This window comes from Nyctibius grandis, chromosome 8 (genome assembly GCF_013368605.1).
Source record: "Nyctibius grandis isolate bNycGra1 chromosome 8, bNycGra1.pri, whole genome shotgun sequence".
Taxonomy (NCBI): Eukaryota; Metazoa; Chordata; class Aves; order Nyctibiiformes; family Nyctibiidae; genus Nyctibius; species Nyctibius grandis.
The window spans coordinates 45,047,329-45,073,800 of record NC_090665.1 but is presented as its reverse complement, the minus strand read 5'-3'; the positions used below and the strand labels follow the sequence as shown (position 1 = coordinate 45,073,800).

General features: G+C 43.9%; 1 protein-coding gene across 1 annotated transcript; it reads left to right on the top strand.

The window, feature by feature from the left end:
• The first annotated feature begins 1,970 nt into the window (after positions 1–1,970).
• C8B (complement C8 beta chain) lies at positions 1,971–20,298 on the top strand. Its single transcript, XM_068406861.1, has 12 exons — positions 1,971–2,062; positions 3,484–3,637; positions 4,716–4,857; positions 5,875–6,016; positions 8,195–8,327; positions 9,192–9,389; positions 11,545–11,785; positions 13,892–14,011; positions 14,784–14,947; positions 17,285–17,438; positions 18,711–18,779; positions 20,147–20,298. Exons 1-12 carry the CDS (start codon positions 1,971–1,973, stop codon positions 20,296–20,298), a joined length of 1,761 nt encoding a protein of 586 aa, XP_068262962.1.
• The last annotated feature ends 6,174 nt before the right edge of the window (positions 20,299–26,472 follow it).

Genomic DNA, 26,472 nt, shown 5'->3' with positions numbered 1-26,472 from the left:
CTCTCTGAAAGGTATGTTAACATGTAGGAAATTCTGGCCCTTGGGTCCCTGCTGCTGTTTTAACCTACCTTCTTTCTGCTAATTCAGGGGCAAGCACGTTCACCACTGAGGTGTGCGTGGTGAAGAGGGAGCAAAACAGGAGCAGGTTGGTTTGAGGTCTTCACACACCGGGACCGCTGTCATGGTTTGCAGTTAAATCTAGAGGGTGCTCTGTGCTTGTGATCTTCGCTTCTCTTTTGCTGCTATTGAAATATTGGATGTGTACTGCATTTCCCAGCCAGCAAAGGTCCCGCATATGGAGAGGGCTTTCCTGTAAGTGGTTTTTTTTTTTTTGTCATGCACAAATGATTAACAGCTAAATCAGTTGTGTCAAAGGTTGAGCAAGCTGTATCGCATGGGCATATCTTGGGTTTGGTCTGGGGCAAAGTCATTTGAAACAAAAAAATGAAGCCAAAAAGGCAAACAAAAAGCTTTGCACAGCCTAAGCCATCTCTCCTAACAGTTTGTCCTCCGTATCTAGAAATGAAAGGGCAGTTAATAACTGACTGTTCACTAACATTTGGTTAGAAAACTGGCTGCCTGAAACGGTGTCTTTTAAGGAATCCGTTAATGTGCTTCTCTGTGTTAAATTGTTATCATCAAGATCCCAAACTACACAGATGCAGCAGCCAGTAGCTTGTTTTGCAGAGACGTGGCTCCGCAGTCAGAACAATGTCATTTGCAAGGTAACTACGATGCATTAAGTGGTATAGGACTTGGCCAGGTAATGACGCTGAGGTTGTCAGGTTTGTTTTGTGTTAGTGAATATGATTAATTTTATATATAGCATCCATCATTCCCGTAATGAGCAAATTAAAATGTATTTATTCTATGTATCGTCAAAGCACTCAGAGACCTTATCCCGCGGTGAGAGACTGTGCTGCTAAAAGCCGTAGTTGCACACAGAGTGAGACTGCGACTCTTCAAAGGACCTCCGCTTGTCCAGCAAGAGGAAGGATAGGAAAATGCAATGATATTCATTGTTTTGTACAGGGAAACACAAATTCAAAGAGCTTTTCTCCCTCTGAGATGCTCATTGTAGATTAAGACTACTTAGGAAAATGAAGGAAAAGACTGTTGTGTCTTGGGGATCAAAAAGCCGTACCTGGAGTGAGAAGCAGCAGGATGTGAAGGCTGCCTCAACAGACAACCGGAGAAAAATTCTGCAAGGTTTTGAAGATCCTGATCTGCCTTTGAAAGCCCAACTGAACTGGTGGGAATCAGCCCTTGGTAAGTTCTCTGCCCTGGTTAGGAGCATTTAAGAGAGAGAATGACTCAACATGGTAGCTAGAAAACACCAAGATGTTTAATTTGATACTCCCAACAGGTCTTGCTTCCATGGGCTCAAGGCTTTGGGTATGTGCAGCAGAGGATCTCTATGGAAGGGCTCAGCTAGGACTGGGGCTCTTCCCCTGCAGCACGAGCCCAAGCCCAGGTGAGAGGCAGCAAAGGGCACTCTCGGGGCTGAAGGCTTTCCCTGAGCCATGAGGATGGCTGCTTCTGCCTCGTGCCCGGCCTAGCTCTGGAAGACAGGCACGAAAAGCAGAAATAAATAAATGATTTTGCAGTCTACTCTATTCCTAGAAAGCCGACTTCAGTTTACTTGTCGCTTCCCTCTTGCCAAGGCTCGAGTATGTTTCGTTTGTTGAAATATTCATTTTTCCCCGTCCCTTGAAAGGAGCATAACAAATGAAAGTGTAAATTGCTTCTAGGCGGATCTTTGCTTCCTCCCCGCTTGCCTCCAGAAATCTGTGTACTAACAATTGCAACATTTACCTTGTGAATCTGCCAGGTGGTGGGTCAGCTGCTGTTTACAGTGTGGAAAAACGACCCAGTAATTTATCTTTTTCTACTTGAACCATTTTCAAACCCCCGTGGCAGACGGAGCGGGAGCGGTGGTGGTTTTGAATCGCCGATGGTACCTTGGAGCGATGAGCACAGCACGCACCACATTTGCTCTGTACCCCATCAAACTGTTGCTGCTGTATGCCATACTCAGCATCCAAACCGTTCCTTGCTTTAGGTGAGTGACTGTTTCCGAAGCCATGTCCACGGGGTGATATGATAAAGAGCGCAAATCAGTCTGGACTCTGCTTTCACATTGTATGGCACATAATTCCTGTCTTGAGGGATTTCTGTATATCTAACGAATAGCAAAAGACATTGTTTTGAAGTTAACATAGTGCAATGTGTCTGCCTTTAGAAAACTAATCCTGTTCGATAAATCTGAGACGACAAATTGCCACGGTCATGTTGTAATGTGGAATTCTGCTTGCAACATGCAACCTTCTCCCATGCTAGCTGCCCGGCAGCATGCTGGAGGGAAGGGGGTTTGTTTTCTTTGAGTATGTAAACGGCAAGAATCTGGCTGATAGTTGTTGCTTCCTCTGCTAGATGAATAGATTTTGCTCTTTCAGAGGACTGTGGTCAATCAGTGACTGTAATCTTCCCAATCTAACTATATTTTCCCACTGTTCTCTGAACTTTGAGCTCTGATTTCATGCCTCAGTGAGCTGATGAGTTTTTGTAGTTCCTTTATTCCATGTGATTTTTAATATGCAGTAATGGGAGCCCCTTGCCAGGCACTGAATCATACTTAAGGCTTCAGCTGATGCTATTCCTTGTCCTGGTGGAAGAATTGGGAACACAACTGTGGTAGTTTACTTGTCAAAGTGGGTATGAAAAGAAACTAATTGTCAATGTTTTACTAAAGCTTCCCACTTAGATTAGGTGCTACAAGGAAGCATTTGTCTGGGATGAGGATTTAATCAGCAATACTGAATCTGCCAAAAGAGTAGGCAGCATTTTAGCTGTGGCATCGTGGAAACCTTGGAGACAGTTGTCATGTGAGGGAGTGAGAGAGGGGCTGGAGTGAAGAGCAGAGGCTTACACTTGGGGTTCAGGTTCATTACTGAGATGAATGGGATTAATGGGTTAACGACTCTCTATTGTGAACCGAGAATAGAGCTGAAGACTAATGGGTTTGGCCAGCTTGAGAAAAAATAGGCTGTTTGGCAAAGGGAGGTGCTTAAGCCTGGTGTTCGAAAATGCCGAGTGCGCGCCATCCCTTGGCATTGCAGCTGGTGTTTGTTGTGGAGGTATCTGACCTTGGAGCTGTTCATCGTGTACAGCAGCGAGGTACCAAAGCAAGCAGTAAGGAGTAATGGAACAAGGGCAGCAACTGATGGTGCAGATTGTACTGCTGGCCAGTTTGCTGGGTTATTTGGTAGGGCTTGCGCGGCTTAACGTGAAGCCCAGGTTGGTGGGACAGGGGTTGAGTTTCCCATGCTGGCTAGATCAAACATGTCCTGCAGTCAGCCCTCCTGAGTGCTCTGCAGACTTACTCTCATGGTGGTGGTATAGAAGACTGGGTCTCCTCTTGGGCATTTTGTCCTCGTAGCTCGGTGGTTTCACACCCTGAAGCTCCTGTGTTGTTGAATGCAGTGGTGAAAAGGCGTCCCTTGACCTCAGCGGCACCAACAAGAGTGTGGCTAATGGGAGGCGGGCCCGGTCTGTGAGCAACCTGCCGCAGCCCCGTGACTGCACACTCTCTGCCTGGTCCTCGTGGAGCGAGTGCGATCCCTGTCAAAAGAAAAGGGTGAGTGTTTGTGGTCTAGGCATGAAGCCTGAGAAGCCTGGAGGCAGGACCTCCTCCAAGCCTTGTCTTTTTTGTCTGTGGGGTTGGGCAAACAGTGGGGAGCTGCTGAGGAAAGCCCTGTACAGGTGACACTGCGAGCTTCAGCTTTCAGGTGGCTTTTAGCTCTTCAGCTCTTCACCCCCAGTAACTCCAGTGGTTTCCAGGCTGCCTCGCTGTCCTGAGAAGGTGTAAGCCTAGGCTTGATGAAAACACAAGTGGGAAGGCCAGGCTTTGCAGGGACTTTCTCTCCAACACAGTCCTCTTCTTCCAGCATCAGTGCAAGGCTCCATCCCCACTAATGGTCCCCCGTGGGACCTGGAGACACTCAGTGCCTCTCAGGATTAAGATGCTTTTTCTTGGTTGCCAGTGAGCGTTTTCTACCCGAGAAGCCCCATCAAACGAAAGTAACGATCCCAATAGCGTGAAGAGCAAAATCCCCGTTGCTGGAGGGACCTCTGCTAATGAGTTGGAGAAGCCATTCCCAGGCTTATGCAGAAATAACCAGTGATGGGAGTTGGGAAGAGTGAAGCTTTGTATCAAAGAGTTAATCTTAAAAGCTGGGAAAAAAAGGAGGGCTAACATATTGGACGGAGTAATTGACTGCTTCACAGCAGTGTTGTGGGCGGAAAAAAATCCCTAATGATACAGAGGGCCAAGTAAATACACTGATGGAAAATAACAAGGGATGTCGTTACCAGCACTAATTGAAAGAGAGGACATGTAACTGAATCCTTCCTTACTCTTGCAAATGCCTGCACCTACCCTGTCAGGCTTATTTAAACAAACTGTCAAAGAAAAGCAAACTTTCCTTCATCCCTTCCAATCCTCAGTCCTTCCTTAGTAAAATTAAAACTGTCGCAGATAGGAAACCTTTGAAATGAGGCACGTTACCAGCATCACGCTTCTTTGCTGACACTTTTTTTAATATGACAGTACTCTTAGATCAGATCTCCTCAACACAAAGTTTGTTTTTTAACTAGGGAAGCGTAAAATTCATAATTTCTGTACACTTGAGTCAATATTTTTTATTTCATCGCAGTACAGATTTGCCCACCTGGAACAACCGTCTCAGTTCAATGGAGATCCGTGTGATTACTCTGACAAAGAAGCCGAAGACTGTGTTACAAATAGCCCTTGCAGGAATAAAGTTAGATGTGAAGGTTTTGTGTGTGCAGTTACAGGTAAGGACTTACAGAGTGAGAAGTGGTGGTGCTCAAGTGGCATCTCTGACACCACCACACTGAACCTTCTGCTTCTACAGCTGGGCTAAAGAGATGTCAGGAGTTGACCTGGGTCCATCCATGCTTGTGTTGTGTTTGCATCAGTGGTTTTGAGTCTGTTAGCCAATGTCTTGTCAGTCTAAAATATGTCTTGAAAATCTTCAAATAGGAAAATAAAACCCAGTTAGATCAGCAAAATCTGTAGCACAAGTGACAACAACAGGAGAACATGCACTGGGCATCCTTGACATGTGCCCAAGAGCACAGCAGCTTATGATGGTGGTCCTCATGGCATTTCCCTCCATCCATATCAATGACTAATTAGTCAAGGACACTATAAGCAGTGTGGGGAAGCGATGCAGCAGTTAGCTGCATCCAAAATTTGATCAGCCTCTGCTTTGCATCTGCACCCAGGCAGCAGAGAGGGAAGTGTGCAGGGAGCACGGCACTGGGGCAGAGGGGAGCTGAGCACAGGAGATGGGTAAAGGAAAGCGACCCTGAGGTCTGTCCCCCAGGCTAGTGTTCTGGTGAGACTGAAAGACAACTCAGTAATTATGGACATGGGAAGGGGAAAAAAATAATACCATGAACAAGGTCTGCTGAACAGTCTCCAGCATGTTTGTTTTCTCAAAAATAAAAAATTTTAGCAACAGAAAAATTCTGTCCCTTTTTATACTTTCAATTAGTCTTTTTTTTTTCTGGATTGAGGAAGGAATTTTAAGATTTTGAAAGTTTTGAGCAAAACTGAGCAGGTGGAGTTTGGTGATTAAAAAACTGAGCAGGTGGAGTTTGGTGATTAAAAATCTGAGGTTTTCCATGCAGACAGAGAAGAAATCTTTTCCAGCTAGTTTTGAACCATACGTTACAGGAGTCTTTTATTTTGTTTCTAGGCTCTGAATCAGGGACTGTGATTTTGCAAAATTACCAGTAAGCATGCTAATAGATTGTTTTATGAGTAATTTACACCTTGCACCCTAGGGAGATGCATTACACGGAGGCTGCTTTGTAATGGGGATGATGACTGTGGGGACCAGTCAGATGAAAAAAACTGCAAAAAAGTGTTTAAAAAATGTGACCAGAAGATGGAGCAATACTGGGGAATAGAGAATCTGGCAAAAGGGTAAGTCAGTGACCTTCATGAGTTGTTTTCTTACTTAAGGGATAAGAATGATCTTACATGGCTTCAGAGAGAGGAAAGCTGTAGCAATTGCTGTACCAGGAGTCAGGATCCGTCAGCCTTTGGGGTCCTGATCCAAAGCCCGGTGGGGGAATCCTTATTGACTCCATGAGTCTTTCTGAGAGAGATGAAGTGAGTAAAAGTCCCAGATAGACGCAGGAGTACTTATGCACCCTCTGGAGATCACCAGCTCAGCTTGCGAATATCTACTACAAGAGCCTGTGCATGCTCTTTGTGCTGCCAAAACCTGGTGAGTGAGGAGAGAAATGTCAACACAAAGCATTTCTCTAACATCTGCAGGTACTTGCCCTTAAATTAATCAGTGAGAGAGTTTTGATAATCCAATTATTTTGCACAGATGTACGTAAAGTTAGACTTTGGCCTAATTCCATCTGTGGGGAGCAAAAGTGTCCTGGCCTTTAGGAACTGAGAGACTACTTCAAATTGTGCTTTTGAAATAAAAACAAAGGAAGGTTTGTTAAAATCTGAACAGAAAGTTACATCACTCTTTATAGAGTGACTTAAATCACCATCTTGGGTTGCCTAAAATCTGAACCTGACTATGGATATCTATTTTTGCACAGTGTATTGGTTTTGAGGGAGTCAAAATGTCTTTGTTTTCTTCCACGACAGTGAGAGATGGTGGAATTTGTGTCCTTTGTGTGAGTGGGGTAGGATTAACCTGCATGTTACCAAGCCCAAACTTTTTGGGGATTCAAATCCGTGTCTAAATTGATCCATCTTTTACTGGCTAAGACTGTGGCAACTTTCTGTAAGATCAGACTGTGTAAAAAGAGTCTTTTTTCATTCTGTAGGGAAAAAAATGCTTTTTTACATAAAAAAAAAGGAAAAGAAAAAATCATATTGCAAGGAAAAAATTATAATTTCTTCCTTACTCTCTGGAGATATGGCTGCTGCGCATGTCATTGTTAATGCTTTGTACTTCTGAGTTTAATCAAAATTAAAAATTATGTTGGACGATTACAGGAACATGCTTCTCATCTCTTTGAAGCTACAATTGCTCAGTAATTTGCTTTTAGTGGACTTCCCATCTTTTCAGATTGTTCTAAAATTAGAGTTAATATTTTACAGCTTCAGAGTCATTATCATGCAAGTCTCTCTCCCCAAAATAAGGAGAGGCAGATCTAACAGAGGCCTGCAACGCTAAAGGGACACGACATGGACTATTAGCAATTTATCTTTTTTTTTGGTGGGGTTTTCTCTAATGACTCTTGTTACTATTTGAGTATGAGCTTGTGGAGGTGAGTGCCATGTCCTCAGCTGCGTGCCATGAGGCTGATGTGAGGGTGTCCTGACAGTGAGCAACAGAAGGGTTTTTACTGCAACAGATCCCCCAAGAAGCAATAGGAAAAGCAAATGACCCGGTTTAATCACCCCATCTAAAAAGGCTGCAGTGTGACATCCTTTCTTAGGCAGACAGGTTAAGGTTTCTGTCCATCATCCACTAAAATCAAAGGAAAACTTCCCAGTGACTTCAAGGAGTAGTTGAACAATTACTTGAGTACCTACATCATGTTCCCTGACAATTTTCACTCTCATCTACTGACCTCTGGTTGATCCTTGACCAACCCAGCAAAGATCATGAGTGATAAACTAGAACAAAGAAATGTGAATTAGAAATGAGGCTGGACTGATGACATGGGTTGGCAAACCTGTCTTTGAAGATCCTGCTCGATGCTGCTGCACTACTGTGGGCATTTGGGGATGCTCAGGGTGGGGGTTTGGCTGGTCCAGTGTGTTCTACTCTTCCCAGAGAGTTCCAGTAAAGGCTAGAGAAGTTGCCAGTGCTGGTGGCAGTAATGCTCTGGTGTCACTCCTAGCTGGGTGGTGAAAATTGCCCTTCTGTAATTAATATCCTATTCAGCAAAGTGTCAAAATTTGACTCTGTCTTTTGCTTTCTTGTTAGTCAGTTTTCTTCTGGAGCAACTAAGTTGGTCAGACAGTGAAAGAGGCAAAACTTTCTGTTGGGGTTTCAAAATAGAGAAGTATGAAACGAAGAGGCCTCAGCCAACCAAAAAATCTTTTGCCTTTCTTGGCCAAGGCGTTTGATGTTTACCTCTAAGGAGATGGTAATATTTTGCTGTTATGCTTCATGTACAGGTTAAATATCTTCACAAACGACTTGGAAGGATTAGTTCTTGATCACAGGTACTATGCTGGAGGATGTTCTCCCCATTATATCGTGGACACAAGATTCAGAAAGCCATACAATGTAGAAAGCTACATGCCAGAGGTACGTGTCAGATTCTTCTGCAAATAAACATACGTACATATATTCCAATAAATTTAGTGCATAATACCAATAAAGCTTCGTTACTAAATCATTTTATAAAGAATTACGAAACTCGTGAGATCAAATGGGATGAAGCTGAATTTAGCCCTGCTTCTAGAACATCATCATACCCCACGCACTCTGTGAACTTGGACAATTACCCTTATAATATCTGTGAATAGATGGCAGTGTTCCCTTGGACCTTGTCATTGCCAAAACTGAGCCTAACCTTCCTGGGGCCATCTGTCAAGAGGGCCCTACAGCCACCCGGTGGGCACGGGGAGGGAAATTTTGGACAGAATTGTAGTGCCTTGAGAGCCGGGCTGGGAAAGCTGTCCATGAGCGACAGTCTGGGCTGTGACGGCACACCGTGTGCTTTGTGCAGAGGCAAAGGCACCTAGCTCATTTCTGTAGTGCACCAAAGCTATATTTCAAACATTATTATATTTGACCCTAATGCTCTTGATGACATTGTGTGATGTTTTTGAGTGTTTCCCATTAGAAAACTTTTTCCTCTTAGAATTCATACATTAATTGATACCTATGTTTAAGTGTTCACCTTCTTTGCGTAAGATTGGCATATTAAGTAAAAGCCTGAGGTCCTTGCAGTATGGAGGAGATAGTAGCTTTCCTGCTGCTGCAAATCAAGTATTCTTGAAGTACCAGTGTTAATAATAATAGTGCTTTGCAATTATACAAGGCTTTTCATCTTCAAAGTGCAAGCATTAATTCACAAGTATATTTGTATCTGTACTCCTTCCCCATGCTTCAGGTACACAATTGTTATGCAGGAAATTAAACCTGTTGTTTCTGCTTTCTGTTTAGACCAAAGGCAAATATGAATTTACAATGACTGAATATGACTCCTACTCAAATTATGAAAGCAGTGTCCTGAAGGCAAAAGCTTCTCAGTCTAGCTTCAGCTTTGGTATAAAAATACCAGGAGTGTTTGAACTTGGTTACAATTCAAATGACAACAGGTTCAAGAAGTTCTTTCAAAGGATGAAAAGATTTTCTTCAACTGTAAGTACTACTCCGCTTAATTCTCTGCTAACACGTTTTCTGTATGTGTGTGTATACTGGTTTGATCCCTGTCAGCAGGTCAGCAGCCATGACTAGGATAAATGAAATCTTTCCTCCCGATTGGATTTTGCAGTTTGCATTGGTCAAGTGTTTGGTAAGGCCATGACACCTTCGTTTGTGTTTGCAGCACTCGGGAGCTTTTCCATTCACCTACCAGCCAGGAACCAGCCTGCCTAACCTCCAAAATCAGCCCAAACTGAGTGCTGTCTGTCCAGTGTCCTGCTGGGCATCCACATTTGGGTGTTTGTAGTGAAGTCACTTAGAAAACATGAAACTAAGCAGTGGGTTGAGATGTCCTCCCCTCCATGTGGTGAACTCGCTGGTAGCTGTACCAGTGGCGCTCCTAAGAGGGTCTCCATGCTGCAAGCCAGCGATGGGATGCTGCACACCTTGCCCTGCCAGCTGTGAAAAAGTACCTACCCCTCCAGCCTCTGGGCTTACAAAGTGAAAATCACAGCTTTGCCCAGTTGGATGTTGTTCTTTTATCAAAGGAATGCAAAGCAGGCCGTGGAGGACAGCAGGCACGGGAGCGTGCATCACCCATACTGATGCCAAAGCAGTGTGGCAGGTGGGAGGTGAGTGGGTATAACCAACACACTGACTCCTCCACGGGAAGCTACACAGGTAGAATTGGGGTTTAGCTGACAAACCCAGGAGCCCAGAGTTCCCTCTGCCCTACGGGTGAGTTGGGGTGACTAATAGAGAAATCTGGAGTGAAAGAAGGGCAAATGGGATTTTGTGGAGTTCCAGAGATTTCTGCACCTGTACACACAGCTCAGAAACCGATCCGTGGGGTGGACAGCTCTTGTCTGTGCAGAATCTCATCTTGCACGTGAAGGGCCATCCCTCTTGTAGACGTGTTTAGCAAGGCAGGAGCTGTCATGTCAGTAAATGGTAATGCAGACGGCGAAGCCAAGCTGTTCAACTGTAGGGCAGCCTTGACAATAACATAGAACAAAAACTGCTAGCAGGCCTTCCAGGGGGTTAATTATAGGCTAACACATGCCGTTCTACTTCAGCTGATGTGATCTATCTGCCGAGTACGTCTTCGCCAGACCAGGACACCCACAACACAAAGTACGGATGGCACAGTCACTTCCAGTCTCGTCTGCGGAGAACTGGTCGCAGCTGGGAGCTGATGCACACTTTAAGCTGGCTGGAGATGCTTTAATCTGTAACTGCTAGGACTGCTTTATGAGATTCAGTCTGAGGGAGTGTGCGCCATCATTTGATTTCTTTTTTTCATCTGTTATTGCTGTAAACAAACCTAGCTCTTGTCAGTGCTTTAATAGTATCACTGATCTATGTCTCTGCCCTCAGTGTAAAGTGCACTGAGGAATGGCAGAGTATTCCTTGTTGCTATTAAACTTGCCTTTGCTTCCTGCAAAGAGGCATCTCTGATGAGATCAGAGGTATGTGAGAAGCATTTGCAGTAGATATCCGTAAAGATATACACAATACTAAGTCTTGATTTTACTGTTTAAGCTACAGAGTTCTGTATTGAAACCCCCCCTAATGTGCTTGTCATGCTGGCCCAAACAGCTGGGTACTAAGTCCTTTGGACATGACAAAAGACCTCTTCTGTTCCTGACTTTTGTGCCAGAAAGGGGAGATGTAATATATACCCATGTACACATATCTCATACAGAGACATAGAAATGTGTGTGTGTGTGTGAGTGTTTGTGTTTTCTTCTTTCCTTTGAGTTTTGTTAATGGCATATTCATAAAATCATGGAAATAGAATCACAGAATGGTTTGGGTTGGAAGGGACCTTAAAGATGATCTAGTTCCAACCCCCTGCCATGAGCAGGGACACCTTCCACTAGACCAGGTTGCTCCAAGCCCCATCCAACCTGGCCTTGAACACTGCCGGGGAGGGGGCAGCCACAGCTACTCTGGGCAACCTCACCGCCCTCACAGCAGAGAATTTCTTTCTAATATCTAATCTGAATTTACCCTCTTTCAGTTTAAAACCCTGTTAAATTGATAAACCCTGACCAACATTAATTGTTTAATAGCAAATAACTACAAGTTGTCACAAGAATGACATCCCTCACTTCTTCTCGATTCTCTTGTGTTTCTGCATTTCCTCTAGTCCAGCAAATTTATTCACGCCCGTTCTGAGCTGGCTGTTGCTGTTTATAAGCTGAAGCCCCGAGCCCTGATGCTGCATTACGAGTTCCTGCAGAGACTCCATCAGCTCCCATCAGAGTACAGCTATGGGGAGTACCGAGAGCTCTACAGAGACTACGGGACCCATTACATCACGGAGGCTACCGTTGGTGGCATCTACGAATATACTTTAGTCGTGAACAGCAATGAGCTCCAAAAGGCAGGTACGTGCATCCAATGCTTGTGAGAAAGCTTTGGGGCCAGCTTTTTGGTGGGGAAACCCCTCTGCAGGCACCCAGGGATGGTCCAGGTCTGAGGTCAGAAAAGAGAGAGGGTGAAAGAAGGAGTCAACAACATCTCAAAGAAAGCCCGTAGGAAATACGGGAGTAGAAGTGCTTTATGGCAGTGAATAAAGAGCCTGGTTTTCAAAGCATGCTCAGCATCGTGGGCTTCACCTAGCTCTCAAGCTGTGGGTGCTGCCAGTTCACAAAAAGGGCCGTGTAGCAAGTACATTAGACGACACGTTTTGGAGGCTGACAAAATGTTGAGATGAATGAGAATCGTGTACCTTAACACTTTTGTTAGCTTTGAAAACCTTCACCTAAGTTCTTTTTCCACTGCCTTTCAAATGACAGTTTTGAAACACCTTTAGCCTCGAGAGCCTTTCCAGCATGTAGGAAACAGTAAATAATTTGCTGGGTGACTCTTGTGCCTGACATTGCTTTTGCTCTCTGACTCTGGCTTCCTTTTTTTGCGAAGACATGGTGATTGTTGTGTAGGATAGAGCGAGCCGTGTGACATTAATCAATAGCTGCACTCTCTTATTTATTCATTGGCATGGGAGTGAGTAACTGCCCTCGCTGTCTATTTGCAAAAGCATTTAGTGGGCTCTGCTGTGTGTGACACTCAGTCTGTTTGCTTTTCTGCTGTCTAAGAACTTGCTTATCCTGTAGTCAGATACAGCCCAGAGGGACAGAGTTTAGATTCAGATTTCAGATATTCAAGCCATTAGCGCTGCCCAGTTTCTCAGATGTTGGTGTGGGCCCATCACAAGCCACATTTGTTTGAACTAATGTGTGTTATTGTTTGCATCAAAGTGCTACCTGGCAGTGTCTGCTGTCCTAGATCGGGATCCTGCAGTGGTACCAACATTTTCACACTATCCCCAGGGCTGAGCTGGGCTGTAAGTTCTCACTGGGGTTTGATAGGTCCAGTCTGAGAATTCAGGTTTTTCCCTTCATCCATCATTATGTTTGTACAAGTCTTCTTTTGCAGATCTAGTATCACACACCGTGTCACACAGTTGATACTTGCACTGCTCTCACATATAATGCAACATGCCAGATGCATCTGTTGATACTTTCTGTGGGTAGGACAGCAGCAGAGAGGTCTGGATTGTGCCAGGTGCTGTACAGGGATGTCATAAAACAGTGGTTCCTGCCTTCAAGTGTATACAAACATTAGTAGGGGCCATCCTGGGTCAACCCAAAACTCAGTGAATCCTCTTTTCTGATCTAGAAACTGGCCAGTCTCACGTGTATGGGAAGAGCATAAGAACAGGACAGCCATACAGCGATACTTGCGTTGTGAGCTCATGTAAATATTTGTATCATCGAGAAATGAGTTGAACTAAAAAAGTAAAGAATTCAGGGAAACCTGAGGCATTACAGCAAAAAAAAAAAGCAGAGAAAGAAAAGAGATACTTGAGTGTCATATCTGGTGTTTCACCATGATGACTGCTTAAATATTCTCGAGTGTCAGGACAGCAAGGAGTTTGGAGAAGGACTTTGGGGAAGAACATATGAAGGATTTGCAGATTTTTATGGCAAATTCTTATACACCAGGAAAAAAATATAGTAGAGCTTCATGGAGAAACTTCCATGAAACAATTAAGGCTCTTCAGGCAGCAAAGAAATGGAGATGTGAGCTAGCAAAGGGGGAGAAGATACTTGATCTATTACCCTTAAAGAGCCTGGCTTCTGCCGATGAGGACAGGTGGTAGGTAATCCTGTGTCAAAGACATTTGGAGTTTAAGTCACAGGCCAGCCATTGCAGCTCTGCATAACCCAGTGCAGCTGAGCTGGTCATTGAATGCCTCTTCCAGCATTTACCTTGCATTTGCACTTGATTTCAGCGTTCTGTAAAATGTGGACATTTAATTTAATTTCATATAGATCTGTTAAATATCCCCAAAAAAAGACTACTTCATCTCATCTCTTTTTTTTTTTCCCAAAGGAAAAATATTTATCAGCTCACACTTTCTGTGTATATTGACACAAAACATTGAACAGTTGTATTAAAACACTACGATTTCTTGGTGTGTGTTTAAGGTTATTCTCTGAGCGATGTCCAGAAATGTGCACGGCATGGCTTTAACATTGGTGTGGGTATTGATCTGAAGCTTGGAATAACTGAAGCTGGCTGTAAATCCCTTTTAAAAGAAATAGGAGGTAAGCATGAAACACTTCTGCCTTTTCATTTCTAGCCTTTGTCATAGTGAAAAGAAGATTTTGTGATCTTGCCTGCATGAAAGATTTCCCCACTCGCCCACAGCTGCTTTTGAGTCTGCTGGCTAACCCCAGCCAAGCTTAACAGAGGTGTAGATGTCTCAAAGCTTGGTTTTTTTTTCAAGATTTTATTTGCTGGGTAGAGAAGAAATATCTGCTCAGTGTCCCAGGGAAAAACAGGGACAGATCAACCATTATGCACCTGGCTGGTGCTGTGTTACCAATCCACCCACCTCTCAGCAGAGCAGCCCAGCATGCTGGTTTTTTGCATCCAAAAAAGCCCAAATGGGGCAAGCAGGGAGGTAAGGGTGTTGTGGGAGCCTCAGGGGATGTATGGGAAGCTGGGGGTGTTGCAGTGGGAGGAGGGTGCACCTGAAGATATGTGGAGGAGAATGGGCAATATTCATGGTGGTGAGGAGCTTCAGGCTGTGGAAGGACCTGCAAGCTTATAACCGTAGGGAAGAAGTTTAGGGGGAGAGATACAGGGTGCAGGAGAGGAGGATGGGGGTATTGCTGCAAGGGAGCAGAAGGGGCACAGGACACACAGGGTTAGGAAACCAGGCTTTGGATGTGAAACAGCTGTGGCCTTTTTCCTTCCCCCTCTCAGTGGGATGGATCACATACAGGGGTGTTCTGCTGTGAGCTTGTATCTCAACTGCAATCCACAAAGACATACTTGAGCAGAACTGGCTGCTTTCTGAATGCATTTTTGCAGACAGCACCTCCAAAAAACAGTATGTGGAAGATTTCATCGCCCTTGTTCGTGGCGGAGCAAGCGAACACGTTACCACGTTGGCTTACAAAGACCTGCCGACAGCTGCGCTCATGCAGGAGTGGGGAGATGCTGTACAGTACAACCCTGAAATCATAAAGCTGAAGGTACTGTATCCATCACTTCATTCAGCCTCACTTAGCTGAGCACCTTGGAGAACAGTATGTTTCAATAAGCAGGATTTAAAAAAAAAAAAAACCAACAGGGAAATTTCTAGGGCAAATAATAGACCTGCATTGTGCAACATGGTTTCTATAAGACTGTGTATTCAGAAAATCGAAAGTAGGATGTATTAAAAAGGATGTGGTTGAAAGTGCATGAGGTAAACAGCTTTAGCCCTTCTAATTTGGCTGTGCAGATGTGATCACTTGCTGCCTACCAAGCAGGTCAGACGATCCACCTTCTGTTTTACCAATGTATCACTTATTAAAAATATAGCTGGCAGCATGTATTTTATAAGGACTGTTTTCCTTGAAATTTCTCCTGTCTTCCGTGAGCACCAGTGACTATTTAGCAACAATTCTCTCTGATTCAGAAGGTCAAGTAGTTCACCACACATGCATCGATGTGTGTGCAGCATAGCTAAACCTTAAAAATATGAGTTAGGTTTTGAAGAGTCAAGGTTTTTTGATCTTGAAGAGTTTTAGAAATGCAAGGCACTGTAAAAGTAAAAAGCAAGCAGAAGTATGTAGCAATTCTGCCTCATCATTTTTAATGTCAAAAAAAGTTCGAGCTGAGTGAATAGTAAAAAAGGTGCAAGAGAACATCCTTTTAAACCAGGAGTTTGGACTGATAGTGGTGGCAATTGATTTTATTATTGGATAACTGGTTTTCATTGTAAAATTTAGGCAAAAGTACTTATATTTGTAAAAGGTGTTTGTTTCTCATTGAAAATTCTGACTTTTCATTTAAAAAAAAAAAAAAAGTGAATTCTGAAAAATAAGAAGCAAAGGAAAAATCAGTAATTTGGAAATAGAGCCAGTGCCTGTCCGGCACTTGCTGCACTGGAGGTGCCTTTCCCAAGCCCCTGGCGCGCTGCAGATTGACCTTCCAGAACTGCTGTGGGAGGTCTTGCGGCAGGAGATGACATCAATGCAACCCTCCACACTAGATCCCACGTACAGAAAATTCTCTCACAAGAAATTGCAACGTTCTTTGTCTTGCCTGGCGTCAGTGACCAGGCTGCCCGGTGAAAAACCCCAGGCGGATGTAATTTGGATTTGGTATCTCTAATCCTTCATTTCCATACCGATATCCCCGTGGGGCTTGAAGATCAAAAGTACCAGCAGAGTGTGACTAAATGTCAGCCCAAGAATGCTTAGTTAGGGAAAACTAAAGCAAATCAGTTCATAAATCATCTGCTGAAGGGACTTGGCAGGTCAGTCTTAGTGTATTTCCTCATTTGTCTGATCTGAATTCAAAAAGCAAAGTATGGATCACAGATAATTGATGAAGAGTGGATGTGCAGCAGCAGGAAATGAGCGGTTTTCTTGTTGAAACATTCTTATATTTCTTGTAGCTTGAGCCTGCGATAGCAGTAAGGTGATCTTTCGTGCTCACTGTATTGCCGTGGCCTGCGTGGCAGGCATCTCTGTAGCAAGGATGGGAGTTTGGGTTGGGTCCTCTGATGATACATGCCAGTATCATCCCACTGGCATTAGTGAGTGACTGGCAATGTTGAGACCGCACTTGAACTTTCCCTTGTTCTCAGGAAAAAAAATAAACAAGCAGGCCAAAGTCATCTTGGTTCCTACTGCACGTTCACCATGTTGTGCACCCCCTTATCTTCTCCTTGGTCCCTACTGCATGCTCATCGTGTTGTGCACCCCTTTATCTTCTCCCACCAGCCCCACCTGCAGATGACGATCACAATCCTCTACCTTCTGGAGGCAGGGGAAACCCTTATCTTTGCTTCATAAAGAAAGAAATCAGCCTTGAAATGCAGAAGTGGTTAAGGTGGAAGTGCGAATTCAAATGCCTGTGACCGTGTGCCACTGGCTGTGCTGTGTGGCTGGAGGAGGGATGAAGGAAACTTTTGTGGGTGGGTTTTTGGGAGACCTTTTTTAAATCAGAGTAAGAGAGCACTCAGGAAACGTAAGTTTGAGCAAATCGGATCTGAAAATGTCAATATCAGGAGAATGGATGAGAAGGGATTTAATGAAACTTCTGTGAAACCTTGCCCGTTTGTCAACTAATGGTATGGCTGTTGTATTTTGTTATTCATTTGCAACTGCTCTGGTGGTGTAAACCAAGGGGGGGGATCCCTGTAACTATTCCTGACATCGCTGCCTTGTTGTTCACGAGGTTTAAGGAAATACTAATGGGAAACGTGGAGCCTGTACCACAAGGCCTTCATTTCCCTCTCCAGCTGTGCCTCCACCGAGCCCTGCGATGCTCACACCAGCTTGAACTTGGAAATTAATGCAGTTCTCCCCTCCCTTTAGGCAGAGCCGCTGTATCAGCTGGTGACTCCAACCGTCTTTGCTAATGCAATGGCAATAAAGGAAAATCTGCGGCGGGCTCTTGACGAGTTTCAGCTGGAGACCAGTTCCTGTCGCTGTGCTCCATGCCACGGCAATGGCGTCCCCTTTCTGCAAGGTAGGAGGATCTTGCACCTCTTCTCTACCCTCTAAGAGAAATGAGCTGGGAATTTGTGGGGAGCGAGGAAGCTTGGCGAGTAATCTGCTCTTTAGTTTCTCCTGTCATGTCTCTTTCAGGTAATTAAATATTTTGTTTATAGTCGGCCTATTTGTAGAGCACCACCGGTAAGTAAAGACAGTAAAGTCAAGGGATGAGCCTTGTTAATGGGAGTGACCATCTGGATCAGTTTTGTGGAAGAATTTGTTACATTGCAATTATGCATTAAAAAAAAAAACCCTTGACATATTTAAGTCTCCTCCTTTGCTTTTAAGACTGCTTCCATCCTCCTAGAGAAGTGACTACTGTCTCAGCATTAATTAGTGTTTGTAAAAGTGTTTTGAAGATGAAAGGCACCATATAAGTGCCAAATACAGTTTTCACCATCACCTCCCCCCATTTTTAAGAGAAGCTGTCCTCCTTTTTGAGCAGACTGTGATTTAAAAATGAAGGGGAAAAATAATCAAATTGAATGAAAAGCACACTACCTAAACAGAGATATATGATGTGATGAGAGCTTCTAACAAAGGGACCATTTTGTCAAGTGCCTAATTCCAATTTGCATCTGCGAAAGTCCTGATGAGAATCGTTATCATCTAAATGTACCTAATGCAGAAAGGATGCTTCAGGTACCAGCTAGTTGATTGTAGCACTTAAAGGATTGGCCTCATGATTACCTTTGTTTAAATAACTTTGTAGGTGCTGAGTCAGGTTAGCCTTTCGTTTAGGATCTTCTCAACAAGAGGTTTTAAATGACTGTTATTTTCCTAAGTGGGAGCTCTCCTCCGAGGTCCTGCTGTGGGATACACACCACAGTCCTGGGCAGCCAGAGCAGGGTTACATGGACTTCTCTGCCCCAAAGCAAAGCTGGGATGCTCCTGTCCCAGGTACTTGTTTCTGATACTCCCTCTCAGCTCTACCAAGATACCTCTCTTGGAGAGGAGCAGGAGGACTGCGTGGTACCCTGGCTTGCTGAGTCACTGCACCTGCGTAGCTGAGGTTGAGCTGCAGCGCAGTGGCAGGAACAAATGGCCGGGGAGGCAAGAGGGGCGACAGGGTAGTCACAGCTCCCCTGCTTTATTGCTATTTTATACTTTCACCATCAGAGAAAAATGCTGATATCATTTCACCCGCTGTCCCTTCCTCACAGAAGATGAAGCACTGAAAGAAATGAGTGTCTGCAGGGAAATGTGAGTTGAAGTCTCTAATCCCACCATCTCTGCTTGTTTTCAGGAACCAAATGTGAATGCTTATGTCCCCTGGGCTACAGCGGCACCGCCTGTGAGATCAGCGAGAGGACAGGTAAGAGGGACCCCAAGTCCGAGGAGGCAGTCCCAGCAGTACTTAGGAGTGTCCAGGGATGGTGGCTGGTAGATGGGGAGCAATGCCCAGCGCTGGCTGTCCCCACTCTGCCCAGCCCAGTGCACGAGGGGTTAGGGTCCTGCAAAGGGACAGATACACTTTGCCTGCCCCCTTCTAAATTTCTTTGCACTCATGAGGAGGTGGCTTTACTTTTGCAGCTCAAAGCTGCATAAATGCATCTTGCAATTTACGATCCATGCCAAGCCTCAGGTCTCCTCCAACAGCTGTTTCCTAAGTTTTTCCCTTTGATACAGCCAATATGTGGCAAACTGTTTTCCCCCAGATATATTACCATGCATTTTAATCTTAACATCTTATTACATTTTTTTGAAGCATTTACTAATGCTTCTTGGTCACTTTGGATCGCTGCTGTCTCCTGACTGATGTTCTTAACTCCATCTAGTTTAGGTTCATCTGTGAATTTAATTGTTTTGTTTACTTCTTCCAGCTCATTAATTTATATGCTAAATAATACCAGATCTCTGGCACTATCCCATGATTTGATGCACTGCGTTTATCATTCTGCTTTGTTTACAGTCTTTTATCCCGTTCTCATTCTGCCTGACTTGTATCCTAACTAAGCCAGGTTGAAATACATTTTAAGCCAAGATTTCACTGAGCAGAGGGTCAGTTTTGTAGGTGTTTCTTGGGAAGTCCACAGAGGCTTAAACTGCGGAGTCACTTACACCTTGTTCCAGTCTGTTTACCACACGTGTAATCGCATCTGACCCTCCCAAAGACTCACATCCATCCACTTGTCAACATGCAACTTCCTTTTTCACTCCCCTTTCCTCCTTTTATGTATTGCCTTCATGTTCAGCTCTGTGATTCTCAGGATTTTGAATATATGTCACTCACGTGCTCAGGGTCCAGAAGAAACAGCGTAATAGGAAAAGCAGTGAGTAGAAAGCTGAATATTCAAGCTGTTGCTCATTGAAGAAGAACGTGCTAGCATTTCCACTAGCACCTCAAAATGTGGCTGACACGAGTTTAGTTGCTGTTTTTCTTACCTGGGCTTGGACTAGGTCAGAGAGAAACGTCCTACAAGCAAGTATAAAGCTAATTGATTTTTTTCCTTGTCCTTGCTGCATAAAGCGTAGTTTGAACAAACACCAGAAATGCTGAACAGAGAATTAACATCTTTAAAACAATCACTCATTGTTAATGACTCAAGTGTATTGTTAGTGGCGTGGACAGGGGCAGAGCTGTTTGTATTTAAATATGATTCATGGAAGGTGACAGCTCTTCCAATGGAAAGAGCTGCTTTATTCTGACAGTCCTTTCTGGCTTTGGGGTTTTTTTTCCAGATACTGCTATTAATGGAAACTGGGGTTGCTGGGCCAGCTGGTCTCCATGTTCAGGAGGTCAACGAACAAGGAGACGACACTGCAACAACCCTGCCCCACAAAATGGTGGTTCATCGTGCTCAGGGCCAGATGCTGAGACAGTTACTTGCTAGAGGGAATCATTAGGAACTTACACAAAACTGATGAGCGGTTTGCAAACTGAGTGGGAAGATGTCACCTGACTGGCTCTGAGTTGGCCTCGCTCTGCTTACAGGTCTCATCCAAGTGCGTTGAGGTTGGAAACATTTCAGAAGACTTTGGGAGCTGGGAGTGTGTTGTGAATCACACCTTTGGACATGCTTTGCAGTTGTCCCATGGGATTGAATGTGCTTACTGTTCCTAATATTTTGACTGTTCTCTGTCTTTGTTGCAATGGCCTAACTGAGACAAGCTTTATCTCCTGCCTTATTTGGTAGCTGCATGATTTTAAATTTTACTGTCTTGTTTTTGAAGGTTCCTTGTGAGATAAGAAAAGACTGTTTGATCTTACGTGCACCAGAATGTGCGCTAATATGCAGCTTCTGTGAAGACAGCTGTGTTATGTGGAGCAAAATACAGCGTATTAAAGTCTAAATCTCAATGAGCACAATAGTATCTAATGTGACTTTTAAAGCTGCCGTGCCTCACTACCCTAGTTTCACACTTATTGTATTTAACTTGTCTGTCATATTAGAAATTGTCTTGAAGGAGTGAAAACTGAATTGTGAAGAACAGTCTGGTGGCACCAAAGCGCTGTCAGACTATATAGCAGTTGTACTCCTACCACAGTCATGAGCTTCCTCCTGCACGTTTCTGAAGTAAAACAGATAGACTGAGAGTATCAGATACACGTCGGTATGCTCAGATACACTGGTGCTCTGGTTCCTTGGGAAGGGGAGGGAAGGACAGAGGGATGCTGCTGGGATGGGGAATTGGAAAGCAGCTGCTGCTCCTTGTGCTGCTTGGGGATATTGGAAAGCAGGGGGGAGATGGCTACACTTGTAGGAGAGGCTGAACCCCCTGCACCCTGACTAGGGCCTGTCACTCCAGGGTGCCAGGACCCTCCGCTGGAGCAGGATGAGCAGCCAGCTTTTGTGTAACTCTCTGTCATGAGCAGAACAAATAGAATATTTTGGAACAAACATCTTGCTCATCCCCTGAGGTCTTCTGCGCTTAGTAGTTGCCCCTGTCCCAAACAGGCTCTGGTTCATCAGTTTGATCTCAAGAGAGCCTGTGTTTCAGCAGCTGCATTGATAGTCCACTCTGTTTAGGACATCTGAGATGGAGTGAGTTTGCTATGAAAAAAGCCAAAGCAAAATGAATGGTTTGCCCTTTGTTACCGTTCCTGGAGCAACGTGTCGCGATCCAGGTCAAACAAAAGAAGAACTTGTAATATTGTCCATCATTTCATGACTGACCTGAGCGAGATCATTCCAGGGACTTGCCTCCTACAGCGTTGTAGGTGGTTAATGATTTTTGCAAAGGCATTTGGTGGTTCATGCTGTAAAATAACTAGCAATAGGTGTGCTCCAGTAAAACGGTTCCACAAGTGCAAAGTTCTTCATAAGTGTTGCAAGTCTTCTAACATCTGCAAGGTCAAACACTCTTCCAAGGGTTTTTGGTGATGATGGGTTGGTATCACCAGTTTCTGCCCTTTCAGACTGATGTTGTCTAAATGTAATTCTTGTATGAACAACTCAGGCTCTCTGACATCTGAACAATGGAACACGCATTTAGTTGTAGCCTTCGTGCCGCCTCCACACTTATCAACAAGGTTTCTGTGACAGCTTTAAGAAAGGAAGAGCACATTGCATATGTAAAAGAAGAGGGCTCGGTACTCATTATGGGCTTCATAATTGAGCTGCCAACCCAAAACATGTCCATTATACAGTGTGTAACTGTGATATCTTTTGTGTGATAGAAATCTGCCAAGACATTCATTTAGGGTCATGGTCAAAGAAGTCACTGCTTATGCTAAGTATGATATTCTTCAAAGCTTTTTAAAGGGACGCTGTAGAAGCTCTGCAACAGAGGACCCTGATCATGGTTCATGGGTGCCTGTGAGGACATGTACTGCAGTGCAGTTGCCTGCCCTTCTTGAGAAGCATCAATGTAATCTTATGAAGGGACTTTCCCAGGTAAGTAGAGTGGATTTTGTAAGTTTGACCACCTTTCCTGATCATTAAGCTGGAGTAAGCACTCTGACACATGGTCATGGTGCATCTATCCACTGCTGCGGCAAGCAGAGCCAAATGCAGCAACCTACCTTTGGACTGTTCCCTCATCAGAAAAGCCCAGATTTTTTTGAACTGGCAGTGCCTGGGTTTGGATATTTGGGGTTTTTTGGAGGAAGAGAGGAGAGATTTGACAATCTTCCAAGGTCAGTGGGATAGTCTAACTGAAGTATGGTTTCAGTAGTGGTTGAATATTGAGCCTATAGGCTCCATAAAGGACATAACTTTATCTTGTCCTTGTGATTTTGTGCTTTGATTCAACTAACTAATGATTTATTATGACCTGGAGGGTAATAAAAATACTGTGTTGAAGCTTTTATTGTTTCATTTTGGTACACATTAAATTTTGGTACTCTCTTTTACTGGTGTTTCTAGCTTCCACTTTCTGTGTAAGTTTAGATTAATAACCCACGTATGAAAGCTCAGGAAGGCTGCAGGCATGATGCGTGCATGCACTGATTGCCCATTTCTCTGGTTAAGACACTTGTCTCAATGGGCTTTACTACATCCCATATTATATTTTCACAAGCAGATTGCTTGTGAAAAAAAAAAATTCAGTAAACATGGAGAAGCTGTATTTTCTTCACCTCCTTGCTTGAAGATATTGCTGCTATGATGTGTGCTGAATCCAGGCAACATGGCTTAGGAAGCTCCCAAAAGGGTGTTTTAGGTAAGTTGTAATTGTCACATCCTACAGCCCCTAACATCTCCATCAGGAGTGGGTAAATCAGACTGGTTTCCAGTCTGGATTCATTTGCTGCTTGTCTTTTCATGTCATGTAGACACTTTACGTTTACCTGTGAGGCTGGGACGTGGTCTAAGCTGCAGCTGGGGACTTGCAAACCCTGTGGTGGTTGTAGTATTGCTAAGTTACTTTACCACGCCCCTGTTTCTCCTGCTATCAGATGGATATAGTTGTTTCTGCCCAGGTTCTCTCCCAGGTGGAGATATTTTGTTTAAAGTGACCCAATGAGTCCATGCAGAGATGATAACAGTCCCCAGATCTCCAACTCCTATTTCTTCTACCTTGATGGCTGAAGAGCCCAGTGAGCACCCAAGACAACTGCCAGATTTCAGGTCAAATTATGCCTGCAGATTTGTCTTCCTTTTATATCCTATTTTAACACCCCCTGCTTCTGTAAATCAACAAAACCAGAGATGAAGTCAGTAATTATTACCATTATGAACATATCTTTTGTACTTATTTGCAATGCAGCACCAAGAGTCCTGCTGTGTTGACCATGATAGAGCAGCACAACAAATGCCAGTCCCTCCCCAAACTCTCCAGAATTTGGCATTTCTTTTGTTTCAGGTTTTTTGGGGTAGGATTAAATGTTTTGTATCTTCCTGTACCTCTGCATTACACTATATAAAAAGGAAGGCAGTAATTTTTGAGCTGCTTCTGCTGGGGAATTTTTGCCTGCTCTAAAATTGCAGGCTCAGAGGGACGCAGGCATGTGGATAGTTGGTGTGACATTGACCCCGAGGTAGAAAACAGCTCTGTCTCAAGCGCTACCCTTATCTCCTCTTCTGTTAGCTGGTTATCTGGAGTCTGCACCTTGTGACCCGAGGTGTATTGTCATCAATCATTTGCTGTTTTCTTTTCCGTACTGGTTCCTCTCTGCCCTTCCTTTGTTAATAACCCAGTTTGCCTATATCCATAAAAATATCTGATTGTGATACCATTTATCCAAAGCACCATACATCCATCATGTACTTACGAGCGAGATAAACAAGGTCTCCTGGGAAATATGCCACAAGAAATATATAGGATAAATAACTATATCAAATGTATGTCAGTGTGCAAGAGGAGAAAATCCATTCATTAAAACTGGGGTGGAACTGCAGTGTTTTATTGTACCCTCTAAGCTTTTAGTTTAAGTAAGAAACATACGTTTTTGCTGCTTATCTCATCTAGCACGACTCTCATGCTGGCCACTTCAGCATGAGATATATTAGCTGCTTTGACTGGCATTGTAAATGTGTAATTGCTCATAATCTGTTTTTTTTCCAGGCCTTACAGGCAGCTTCTTCCTTGCTTTTAACTTCAGCTTCGCTGCTCCTGAGTTTCAGCCATGCGGGTGTCTGAGCCCTGGCTGTGGCGGGGGACTGGCGTGGGAGGAGGGGGGCTGCTACCGAGCTGCCCTTGGCATTCAAAGGGAACCCTTGGGTTTGTATTTCATTGCAAGGTGAACGATGAACTCTGCCCTGCACGAGTCCTTGCTTTCATTTCTATACGCCAACGTCGTGGTGTTCAAAGCGGAGAATGAACAACTGCAGGCAAATCCCAGCTTTTTTTCTCTTGTTATATGTGCTTATTTTATTTTACTGCTCTTATTTATATGTGCTATAGCTGTGATTCTGTGCTTCATAGTGGTATTTCACATGCAGTTTCTTTAATCCCTTGGATTTTTTGCTCTTATTTACATGTGCTTATTTTATTGCTCTTATTTATATGTGCTGTATCTATGTTTCTGTGCTTCATGGTGGTATTTCACACACAGTTTCTTTAATCCCTTGGATTTATTCTTTTTTTTTTTGTGGTTCTCCAGCCTGTGATCTGTCCTCCTAGAAGTGGTCTAAAAGCTGAGGATGCAGGTTGCCTTCCTGCAGGCCCTGTCCCTCCCCACCCTCCAAGGCAGCAGATCTTTCTGTTCATTAATTTCTTCCCTCTGGTCACAAAAGAAGCATACTTGGCTTTCTATCTGAGGTGACTTTATACTCATTTACTTTCAGGCATTTTCTGTAGTCCTAAGCAGTTGGTGTAAAGGTAAGAATCACCTATGAGCCAAACTGGTCGTTCGTGTAAGAGCAGTCTCATGTTCCTACATAACCTGCCAGCCCAACGCCCAGCAGTATTGATAAAACCACTGATGGGAAAACTTGTTTTGATCCTACATTTCACATTCCTTCGGGATGTCGAAATCATAGCAATATATGGGTGCTTCGTGCTGCTGCATTTTGCCAACATAAAAGACATCAGATTCAAGCCCTTGGGAGCAAATTCATCTCTGGGTGAATACCACCTTTACCTGGTGAAGCAAAGTTGGCAAAAAGGTCACAGCTTTACCACTCATCATAGGGATTTTTCACAGAACAATTACATCTCAGTGTTCAAGACAACATAATTTGTTGTTTTCTTAACGCAAAAAGAGCCTATATTTTCATTTTTAAGCAAAAGAGATGGAGTGGTAAAAAATTTGTCCTTTGGCAAACGTGCACACAAAAGAAAATATGGGGCCAGATCTTCAGGTAGCATAAATCAGCTGCAGCGAAGGAACGACGCTGATTTACATCAGCTAAGTGTCAGGCTCTAAATCACCACTGACATGCTGTTGAAAAACAAGCATTTCCAAGCACCAGAGCTATAGCTGAGCAATTTCTTTCACTAAACCATGATTCCTTTCTACTCTCTCTTTCCATTCAAATGTATATAGAAGTACTCCTTTGTGCTTTGAGGGTTTGTTGCTGCTGTTGCTTTTCATAATGCCCATTCTTTCTCAGGGCTTTTTTTTTTCTTCTTCTTCTTTCCTTGTAATGAAAACTGCAGTAAAATGAAGTGCCATTCGCCTTCCGTCCACCCCAGGTTTTTGTGGCAGTTCATTAAGAAGAGGGAGCTGCGGGCTCTTGCTGTGGTCTCTGGACACAGCTCAATACTGTGTGTATTCTTGTGCTGAGATTTACGTCTTACATTCAAAAAAGCCTCTTAAATCACGCAGCCCGTTAGGATCTTCTCCGGCTCTGGGTGCCTGGGAGATAAAACGCCTGTGTGCTAATAGTCAATTCATCACTGATCTTAGGAGTAGCCTTCGCTTGCATGTGAACATCCTCTGCCGAATGGTTGTGTTCGAGCCTCTCTAGTTATTACTTTATTTATTTATTTGTCTTCGTCAGTTTGGGTTCACGTTTCGCAGTGATGCTTCGGCATCTTTAGGCTTAAGCCTCCTCCCATGCAAAGCAGCGTATGGCTTTGTTGGAAATTAATCAATCAATCAATCAGGTTGGAAGAGACCTCTGGGATCATCGAGTCCAACCATTGCCCTGACACCACCATGTCAACTAGACCATGGCACT

Bases quoted from the DNA above. Each gene is read 5' to 3' on its own strand.
- C8B (XM_068406861.1), top strand. From the start codon at position 1,971: ATGAGCACAGCACGCACCACATTTGCTCTGTACCCCATCAAACTGTTG. The intron at 3,638-4,715 runs GTGAGTGTTTGT...ATTTCATCGCAG, and splicing joins ATCCCTGTCAAAAGAAAAGG to TACAGATTTGCCCACCTGGA. The intron at 18,780-20,146 runs GTAAGAGGGACC...TTTTTTTTCCAG, and splicing joins TGAGATCAGCGAGAGGACAG to ATACTGCTATTAATGGAAAC.